The 11,403-nt window shown below is 41.5% G+C and overlaps 1 protein-coding gene across 1 annotated transcript in view; it reads left to right on the plus strand.

The window, feature by feature from the left end:
* Positions 1-3,615, plus strand: part of LOC126156485 (uncharacterized transmembrane protein DDB_G0289901-like) — a 455,508-nt gene extending 451,893 nt beyond the window's left edge. The window contains exon 12 of the mRNA XM_049916313.1: positions 784-3,615. Coding sequence (XP_049772270.1) covers positions 784-1,068 — 285 coding nt within the window. The 3' untranslated portion in view covers positions 1,069-3,615. The remainder of the gene's footprint in view (positions 1-783) is intronic.
* The last annotated feature ends 7,788 nt before the right edge of the window (positions 3,616-11,403 follow it).

The following is an 11,403-nucleotide window of genomic DNA, read 5'->3' on the forward strand; positions in this document are numbered from 1 at the left end:
GATCTACCCATCTAATCTTCAGCATTCTTCTGTAGTACCACATTTCGAAAGCTTCTATTCTCTTCTTGTCCAAACTATTTAACGTCCATGTTTCACTTCCATACATGGCTACACTCCATACAAATACTTTCAGAAACGACTTCCTGACACTTAAATCTGTACTCGATGTTAACAAACTTATCTTCTTCAGAAACGCTTTCCTGGCCATTGCCAGTCTAAATTTTATATCCTCTCTACTTCGACCATCATCATTTATTTTGCTCCCCAAATAGCAAAACTCCTTTACTACTTTAAGTGTCTCATTTCCTAATCTAATTCCCTCAGCATCGCCCGACTTAATTCGACTGCATTCCATTATCCTCGTTTTGCTTTTGTTGATGTTCATCTTATATCCTCCTTTCAAGACACTGTCCATTCCGTTCAACTGCTCTTCCAAGTCCTTTGCTGTCTCTGACAGAATTACAATGTCATCGGCGAACCTCAACGTTTTTATTTCTTCTCCATGGACTTTAATACCTACTCCGTATGTATCTACACACTGTCAAACTTTCACACATGCAGAATGAAAACTGTATTTTTACAAAAGTAGTGTGCGTTTCTTTTGGAGTGACCCTCGTAGAATGCAGGTTAGAACAATTATCAGTTGATTCGTCGCAGGATATATTTACAGAAGTAATTTCGATAACATTATCGAACCACAATCTGTCATAGTGATAAATAAAAATAGCCTTCGCTTGTCGTATGTCCATCAGAGCTTAATGTAAGTGTGACGTGTGTCTGCAGGTCCCCGCGGGCGTGGCGCTGTGTCCGACGGAGGGCCCGCAGCCGATGCCCGGCGACTGCCACACATTCCTACGCTGCTCTCGCGACGACGGTGGCCGCTTGGCGGCGCGCGCGTCGCGCTGCCCCCAGGGCTACGGCTTCTGGCCGGTGTCCCGGCGCTGCGAGCGGCCCTACAAGATCCCCTCCTGCCCCTACGGCGAGTACTCCTCGGACGAGCCGCCTCCAGGCTCCGCACCCATCGAGACGTCCAACCTGGGCTCCGCACGAAGTCTGAAGCTGCTTTAAATGCCCGGACGCGAGATCTTCAATTTTCCGCAGTCATTAAGACTTCGGCAGGGACTTCAGAAATTTCCTGCCTACCTGACGCCTAGATCAACAGTTTATACTAACATTTATGAACGAAACACAAAACTGATGAATTATTCTTCGCTTTAGAACTAACTGAAGACGTTCGTTCTATACCGTGCTCCAAAAACAGACTATATACATATTCTCAAATTACATCCGAGGGATGAACGAAACGGCCATGTCTAATGGCCACTGACAATGTTTAGTGGTTGGCAGCAGATATACTTATTTAGGCAACAGTGTGACTTTACACCACTGAAGTAGTAAGTCATTTTTCGACAGAACATGATGTCAACGCTGCTACGCAGTATAGCTGCTGGGAACTATATGTCTAAACAATGTATGATACAGATACGCTGATTGGCTTAATGACTGAAATGTACCAATCATCGCTTTGTAAAGTTATTGGTCACTGTAAGTCAGTAACAGATTGAAAAGTGTAGGGTCATAAACTGTCAGCGGTTATTCACCATCAGTTTCATAAATCGTTACTGTGGTGGTGCGGACGTAAGGACGCGGGTGGTGTTGCGATGCGCAGTAGTAAGTGACGTTCCAGCCTGTAGCGTCATTCGGTCGCGCATATACCTGTATCGTGCGCCTCTGCGTCCATGTAAAACATTTAGTGTCCATTTTTCGTATTACTTTGGGCGTAGTGAGAGTGATCAGCGACTGTAGTGTTCATTAGGGGTGCCGTAAAGCAGACACTCCAAGTGTTTGCTGACAGGCGATAGCTGTTGTTTTCCAAGCATTAAATTCTTCTAGAGAGCATCAGAATCAGAAACTAAGGCCCAACGTGGCGGTTTCCCCAGCGTTCAGTTATTAGAGCAGGCAACGCCGGGGATCACACTCACAACTCGACAAAGTATCCTTCCCTCTTGGAGCACAACGCACCACGCAGTCATCATCTTACTTGCACACCATATAGTGTAGGAGGATCAACTCGTCCCCCCTGAGAGTCGAAGAGTCTCTACTTGAAAATTGTGACGAATGTTACATATCATAAACGCATAGTGAATTGTCTTTGCGACTAAGTTTGTGCACACGCCGTGTAGTCGGCTGCGCTTGCAGCAGCCCCGTAATGTTGGTTGCCTAGCTTCAGGATACGTCATCCGTGCCTTCCGGAGACATATATGTCAAAAAATCTTATCTCATTTACCTCTGAGAGTACTTGCCTACTTGTGTGAGCAACATAGCTCTCAAGCACACATGCTACATCGCATTAATTATTCCGCGAAACAATTAAGAGAAGCTAACAATCGCTAATAAGGAATAGAAACATATATCACACTTGCTACTATGCGTGTGAAACAGAACACATTTTCTTCAAGAGTTTGCAGTGTAAAATTTCCAAAAAATGTTGCAAAAGCATGGTTACTTTCAGAAGATCTGACTTCAAGAAACGTCTTGACTGTTCCGGTAGTCCGAACGTACAAAGTAGCATCGCTAGCTGGCTAGTTGTTATTGAAATAGTTCATCAGTTTGAAACGAGATTCGCGTGTCTGAAATTTATCACACAGTATTCTGAGTGATACGAGCTTACGGACCGCGTTTTTATACATTTATTACAAAAAACATTAGATTTAAATCTAACTAAATATGTCTGTATCTGAAACTCCTTTCGGATGCAGTTATTGCTCAGGTGTCCAACGCAGTGCGACGGTGTTGAATTAATGTCCGGTGTCGGGGAGGTGGTGGTTCCTAACTTCTATCACTGGCGCTTGGGCGAGCCCGGAACAAGTTTACCGCGGTTGGCGTGTGTCGACACGTGGTCTGTTTCCACAAACAGGGCAGTCGCGAGACGTCGCGGAGGGCTCGCCTTACCGCCATGTTATTTCTGTAGCCGAGAAAAGAGTCTACAGCGTCAGAAACGAATTCCCTTTTTTCTTCTCTCTTTCACACCTATCCGTACGTTACTGATCATATTACAGTGTTAGAACAAAGTCAAGTTGTCGCACTTTATTGTTGCACTACAAAGGCACACATATTTTACCATTACATATTGGTAGCATTGACCTGTTCTCGACCAAAAACGCCTCCATACAAGTTCATACAATGTGTAGAGTAATTGTTCTGAACCACGCACGGATCGTTATGAATTTTCATGGCGCTTCCTGGAAGCGTATCGCTTCTGCACCTGGCAGATGATTTTCAGTTTCCTGGGACGACGCGCATGACTCTTCTCGGCTACGGAGTCGTATGGCCTCATTGCTTTCTATTTATTTATTTGTTCTGCACCAGCAGTCAGACCAGACGACAATATGAAATGTGTTTTTGCAAATATGTACGCCAGCTTTAATAGTTATTACTGACATAGTTTTAAGAGTTAAATGCCACTGACGTGATTTCACTGCGTAGTCAAGAAACATCACATGAAGTTCCATTATTTTTTTATGATGGATAAGTGATTATAGTTTCATGGGCAGCTTTATGAAGCTGCTACAGCCAACAAAATAGGTTGTAAATATATGCCTTCTTGTAAATAACTACTGAAATAAAGATTTTTTTATATGTACATGTATCTTCTTTGTTACTATCCAGATTCCTAACTGTGACAACACCAAAATCACACGACTGAGATAGACGAACAATACCTTCATTTTTTAGAGTTAACATTTCTACAGATTACCTTAAACTAAATCTTTATACTTTGTCTCATTTCCTTAGAAGGGCTAATTTGAGAAGAAATTAAGAAAATTCATTGTACAGACATAACGAATCATTGCGCTGGGTACTGCTATTGCCAGTCATTGTATCAATATCCGCTCGCCGCCAGCAGTGTTTCTACTACTCTCTCGAAATCGCGACAACTACGTCATAATTTTTGTCAGGTTTCCATGGATTCAATAAAATCTTATACTCTAGTAGCGAATCGTTTACCTTCATTTCTTTTTTCAGATATACTGATTGGGAGACTACTATCTTTTTCACCGAAGCGCCTGAAGTCAGCAGGGGCAGGCCCTAGGTTTAAATTATAGTGCAGTTATTAGGATTTTTATAGAGATATTTAAGTCTCAATCGCCCTTCTCTTACGATGTTTCATCACAGTTAGTATATTTTTCGATTATCACACTTCCATTTTCAGTTTTCATTCGATTCCGACAACACTTTCACGTCGTACCGATCAGCTGTCATTCGTGACAGCGCATTTAGAGACCATCATGCTTATTTGCAGACATGAATATGAAATTAATTAAATGAAATTTGTTGTACCCCATCATCATCATTCCTGTGGCACATACATACAGTATATTTATAGTATGTAATGGATGTCATTGCATAAAACAAAAATAAAAAGACTAAATATTAATATCTAGGTTTATAACCAATTCCACCGCTGTGGCATTGGCATTCATAAAATCATTCCACGTGCTCTTATAGCATCGTAGGACGCACTCCTCTCTTATGTGTCTGATAGATTGATCCAGTGCACCACTGTCACAACTCGGAGACTCCACAACACTCTATTAACAAAGGGAGTCAGAGCACCTTCCACATCCATTGCGGATTCTACTTAATTTGACCCACAGTTCCCGTCAAGTTTGACACCCACTATATCACAGGTACATTTCTCAGACCATTCGCGTTCTTGTTAATTTACGATACGTTGACAGTTCTTGTTGCAGAGAGCTCTTACTTTGGTGTTACTTGTAGATAGCTGTTAAGCGTACAGAAGTGGCGGATGTGTTGAACGAAGCCTATTCTTTCGTAAGACAGATATGTCGTGATGAATACGAAGTTCTTCACTCTCTTGTACATTGTGGTAATCTCTAAGCAGAGTTTCAGTCCTGTGAATCTGCGGTGGGTATAACAATTATTACACCACACTGAAGCACAATACTCTACGGCCGAAAAAATCAGTTCAAGTGACGATGTGTGTAAAGTCTCCATTGAAGTTCACCGGGTTCTGCCACACAGCCTCTCTACAACAATGCTGGATCGCATAGATTGGCAGCAGGTCCAATGACGACGGCTGCCTACGTCTACCGACAAGTACCATTCAGTGGCAACACAGTACAAATGAACACTTAAATTACTGCCTGACAGTTTTTAATCATTATTTGAATTCTGAATTTTGTCGAGTGACTTTTGTCGCGCAACTCTTTTTTTACACCACCAGCCGTTTGATGTTTATGAAAATATGAAACGGGAACTGCGAGGATGTCTCGTTCGTTCCCTAGGACAGCACAATTTCCGCTCTCACCATGGACCTGCCTGCTTATTAGCACTGCCCGGCGTTTGTTAACTGTAATCTTTCTTTGATTATAACCTACACATTGTTCACAAGCACTAAAATTCCAAATAGTCTGGCTACTGAAATCTAAATTTGATGCTTTATTTTTCGTTACCTATGTAGCCTAATGTGTTTAAATTTCCGAGGATGATGTCATTTTTAAGAGTTTACTTCATTTATTGCATGCTTGTGTTCAGCGTCCATTTATGACACAACACATCATTCTCTTAATGTAGGTAAGAACAAAAATGCTCGTGCATCTAGGAATAAGCAACAATATTGCTCAAGAATGTATTCAGAAACATTAGAAATAAATTTATAATTCTTCTGTTTAATATCACCTCCGCGTCACTTATTCCAGGTATCACGCTTCCAAAGTCCCCACAATACCATAACGGCGGACAAATTTAATAACGGCCATAGTGGTGGTAAAATTACGCACGTAATCCTCTCTTGCTTGCACTTAAGTGCCTTTAAAGTTCTATGGTTAAAATTCGATAAACCCTACCCTTTACAAAAATAATTAAATTCTGCTGTATATGGTTCGGGGAACGAAAGATCGATGGAACAGCACCATCTTTCAGTCTTCTGCAATTTACTCAAACAATTCGCAAGGAAACAAATTCCCTCGAAAGTTTCCGAACATAGAAAATAGTTCTCTGTCGGTCGGAAACCTTGCCTCCTGACAGCATTTAATTATTTTTCTAAAAGCCGTTTCAAGCCTACCATTAAATGGACAGTTATTATATTATAACGTTGTAGACACGTTTATCAGGGAAGTGCATTAACATACAAAAAATATAAAAATATCGATGAACCTATGACAGATAACATTGGTCCCTTATCATATTTATTTATGCAATGAAATGTCACGCAGATCTTCACCAGTCCTTTATTTTCTCGTACACTGGAATGTGTAGGACAGAGGTTCCCAACCTGGGGCTAATTACCCCATGAGGGTAAAATGAAATTTTCTGAGGAGTAAAAACTAAACGATTCGTTTCTGTTACAGTCAGAAACTAAATTGTTTTCAAGAGATCATTAATTTTATCAAAATTTTGTAAGACTCTAATACTGTTTATACAAGTTATCAATAATTATTTTTTCTCAATTAGTAGCAGTAATCCGATGGACGTTACAGATTTCTCATATGTCAACCCGCTACACACATATGTTGTACTTCGTCCTGTACACTGCTGACGAAAAAAGTGAGACATATACGTAACAAATGGTAAATCTCTCAAAAAATGTCTTCTCCAAGCTGTTGTTAGTACTTGCAGTCGTCCAGAAATTGCTACATTACTCGTTTCGAAACAGATGAACGAATTAATTGACACCACGAGACAGCAGTAACTACCTAAGGCTGTACACAGCATTATTGTTATTATTATCGAAACAAGGCCCCCGGAGAAGACAACATTCCATTGGAACTACTGACGGCCTTGGGAGAGCCAGTCCTGACAAAACTCTACCATCTGGTGAGCAAGATGTATGAAACAGGCGAAATACCCTCAGACTTCAAGAAGAATATAATAATTCCAATCCCAAAGAAAGCAGGTGTTGACAGATGTGAAAATTACCGAACAATCAGTTTAATAAGCCACAGCTGCAAAATACTAACACGAATTCTTTACAGACGAATGGAAAAACTAGTAGAAGCCGACCTCGGGGAAGATCAGTTTGGTTTCCGTAGAAATACTGGAACACGTGAGGCAATACTGACCTTACGACTTATCTTAGAAGAAAGATTAAGGAAAGGCAAACCTACGTTTCCAGCATTTGTAGACTTAGAGAAAGCTTTTGACAATGTTGACTGGAATACTCTCTTTCAAATTCTAAAGGTGGCAGGGGTGAAATACAGGGAGTGAAAGGCTATTTACAATTTGTACAGAAACCAGATGGCAGTTATAAGAGTCGAGGGACATGAAAGGGAAGCAGTGGTTGGGAAGGGAGTAAGACAGGGTTGTAGCCTCTCCCCGATGTTATTCAATCTGTATATTGAGCAAGCAGTAAAGGAAACAAAAGAAAAATTCGGTGTAGGTATTAAAATCCATGGAGAAGAAATAAAAACCTTGAGGTTTGCCGATGACATTGTAATTCTGTCAGAGACAGCAAAGGACCTGGAAGAGCAGTTGAACGGAATGGACAGTGTCTTGAAAGGAGGATATAAGATGAACATCAACAAAAGCAAAACGAGGATAATGGAATGTAGTCGAATTAAGTCGGGTGATGCTGAGGGAATTAGATTAGGAAATGAGATACTTAAAGTAGTAAAGGAGTTTTGCTATTTGGGGAGCAAAATAACTGATGACGGTCGAAGTAGAGAGGATATAAAATGTAGACTGGCAATGGCAAGGAAAGCGTTTCTGAAGAAGAGAAATTTGTTAACATCGAGTATAGATTTAAGTGTCAGGAAGTCATTTCTGAAAGTATTTGTATGGAGTGTAGCCATGTATGGAAGTGAAACATGGACGGTAAATAGTTTGGACAAGAAGAGAATAGAAGAATGCTGAAGATTAGATGGGTAGATCACATAACTAATGAGGAAGTATTGAATAGGATTGGGGAGAAGAGAAGTTTGTGGCACAACTTGACCAGAAGAAGGGATCGGTTGGTAGGACATGTTCTGAGGCATCAAGGGATCACCAATTTAGTATTGGAGGGCAGGGTGGAGGGTAAAAATCGTAGGGGGAGACCAAGAGATGAATACACTAAGCAGATTCAGAAGGATGTAGGTTGCAGTAGGTACTGGGAGATGAAGAAGCTTGCACAGGATAGAGTAGCATGGAGAGCTGCATCAAACCAGTCTCAGGACTGAAGACCACAACAACAACATATTATTATTAAACTTGTTAGACAGAAAACATTAACATCCTCAAGTCGTCCAATTTCTGTCAGTTCAGAAGTAAGGGGTTCAGCAGTCGAGTGATTGACAAACAGTAAGTATAGTCCACGCATATGAAGTTGTTTAATTTTAAATGGGGATGCAGCGTGTAGTTCTATGAAGTGCTGCAATGGAGAGAAGTAATGCAGGGTAAGTACGTTTCATGGCAAGTGTCTAACTCAGTGTGGATAGTTAGCTTCATTTAGCTGAGGAGGAGTTGTGGGTAGCACTTGCGATGCACGGAAAATTGCTTCATCATTCATTCTAACACACACACACACTCTAAATATCATTCATCTTTCACTTCTCTCACCATTTTAAAAATAAAGATGCTCCAAGAAAATTCTTTCATTCTAAAGTTAGTTAAGCGCTAAAACTGGTCATAATTTGAGGGAGTGGAGCAACTGATGGCAGGGGATGAGGAGGCGGGGGTACTAGCTAATGTCTGATTGCTCTCAGGGGTAATGGTCTAACGTAGTTTGGGAACCATCGTATAGACAGTATAATTACGACTAAAAATATGTTACATATCCCCGATAAATACATAATATTTTATCTGTATCCTAAAAAGCCACAATACTCTTCTAGTTTACAGACTCTTTATCACCACAATGGCGTCCAGTCGAAGGTTCAAAATATCCTGCGACTATAGTGCCCTCGAAGAGTGTAGTTATTTTTTGCAAGGCCTTTGGACTATTGAAACAAAAATATCGTTATTTGCAAAATGTGTGTATGTCGATTTTTTAGATCTGTTTTTGAAAGTATACGAATATACTAGAATGCACGCTCGTTTCTTCACTGAATACTGAGCAATTTTCTACCAACAACTTACTTTCGAGAACTCTTCATGCTGACTGCCATATACTTTACTAACTCTTAGAGGTTATACAACAATTTTCGTACATCTCCAAAGAATGAGATTTTTAAGGATTAAGAAACCTCATAGCAATTTTAAACTAATTATCCTTTTCGTAATTTCAATTCCGACCTCCTATAAAGTTTTGCATTATTCTACTTCATTTTATAACTCATTTTACACAAGTTTTATGTCATTTTTATGTCGAAATTTTCATGTTATTTTCTTGATAATTGTCCCGGTAGTTTAGGTCATAAAAATAGGGGCCCTGAGGTTACAGGTTCTTTATAAAATTCGTATACTAAATGAATTCTCGGTTGCTGCCACATGCATGCTCCTTCCTGGTTACTTCGCTGGGTCACTACGTTTGAATGAATAAGAGGAGCAGACGTGGTTCGTGACCAGTTGAATGTTACGCAAAATGGTGTTCGGAATAGCTACCGTAGACTTACCTACCGCCCAAATCATACACATTTCCCTTGACTAAGAAATCATTGCGAGTGCATTATATTACGTCCATTCGGTTATAATGTTCGGGGGCCACGAAAATGGTCGAATAAACCGCAAAACTGTTCTGTATTGAGTCTAAACACATTTTAAGTTCTTGTTTCTAAGCACCGTCCTTCTTAAACGCTTTGGAACAGGAGGAGGATCACCGCGAGACGCATCTGCTGTCACAGCTGGCAAAACTGCGTTTGTTACGAAAAAAGAAACGAGCCTTTTAGAGCGTCACACAAAGAGTTTGTTACATGTGCGAGAAACGGCGACTTGATGATACATACTCGTATCTGTTTGTTTCGTATAACATTTGTGTGCGGTAGTTGAACTTTCAAAAAGGAATACTGTGTCATGTAGGAGCCTCCTGAAGGCTTGAATGCAAAGAATGCTTTATTCTAAGAGTACAATAGACTTTTGTTTTTCCATTTCAGGGCACCAGCTGTACGTAGCTGAATAATCACTATTGATCCATCATCATTCAGTTATTCAACTTCTTGAGTGTGAATAAGGTAATGCCCTAATTTTAACAATGAATTTGAGGAGCGTTAGTGAGCGTAGGAAGTGGTTTGGTAAAACCTCCAACAAAGTCGACAACGCAAAATTTAGCCAAAAAATGGCGCGAAACGGGCTTTGGAGCGATTAAAAACCGTAACTGTTTGAAAGAGTTCGGCCATCAGGAAACGTCACTCGAGTAAAGGGAAGTCTGGAACAAACTCTGGAGATATCTCATCGTCACTGGTTCAAAAATTAGTCGCCCCCTAGGAAACATCACGTTTGTACGTTGTACCGACGCTTGTATCCTCGGTAATGGCCTCACTTCGACAAGAAAGGGAGTCCGAAAGTTTCTTCAGGTATTCCGTATCCAGCTGAAGTCATTCGTTGGTGAGTAGGTCAGCCAATGTCCGCCCCGATAGCCGAATGGTCAGCGTGACGGACTGCCGTTCTAAGGGGCCCGGGTTCGATTCTCGGCTGTGTCGGAGATTTTCTCCGCTCAGGGAATGGGTGTTTGTGTTGTTTTCATCATCATTTCATCTCCATCCGGCGCGCAGGTCGCCCAATGTGGCGTCGAATGTAATAAGACCTGCACCAAGGCGACCGGACCTGCCCCGTAAGGGGCCTCCCGGCCAATGACGCCAAACGCTCATTTCCAGTTCAGTCAATGTTCCAAGCAATTTTCTTTACGACGAGGATCGGTTGATTCAGCGAACCAGTAGTTACGGCTGAGTGTTCGCCAAACCAGGAACTTAAGTGTGTTATTCTGTGAACACGGTGGATGTCAACTTGAAGGCGGCAATGTCGACAGCATCCTCACAAGAAGATGTATAAGAAAGGCCAACACTCGGTCACCAAGAACGATGTAATACACATACTGGTTCATGTTCACGGTAACGGTAATGAGCGGACCAGACTCATGCTACTAAAAACAGCCCCAAAATATCACAGAGACACCACTGGCCAAAACTACACTCAACCACACACTGAGGATGAAAAGCTTCTTTGGCTCGTCGGTGCACTCGACACTTGGCATCACTTGAAAAGAGGCGAAAACGCGACTCGACCGACCAGACTGTACACCTACAGTAAGCTGTGCGTTCTTTGCCTCACTGAAGACGCGCAGCTTTACGTGCCGCTGGGAGGAATGTCCTCTTGCGAGGTACCGTACTCGAAATGTATACCGCAAGCAGTTACCTTCCCAAAGTTCGCTTGTAAACTGATTGAGATGCACCTGCATTCATTGACAGTAGAAGTTCCGGTCGGTCATGAAACCGATTGTCAGTGACAAGGCGTGACGTTCGTCTCCGC

The sequence above is a fragment of the Schistocerca cancellata genome, chromosome 2 (genome assembly GCF_023864275.1).
Source record: "Schistocerca cancellata isolate TAMUIC-IGC-003103 chromosome 2, iqSchCanc2.1, whole genome shotgun sequence".
Classification (NCBI taxonomy): Eukaryota; Metazoa; Arthropoda; class Insecta; order Orthoptera; family Acrididae; genus Schistocerca; species Schistocerca cancellata.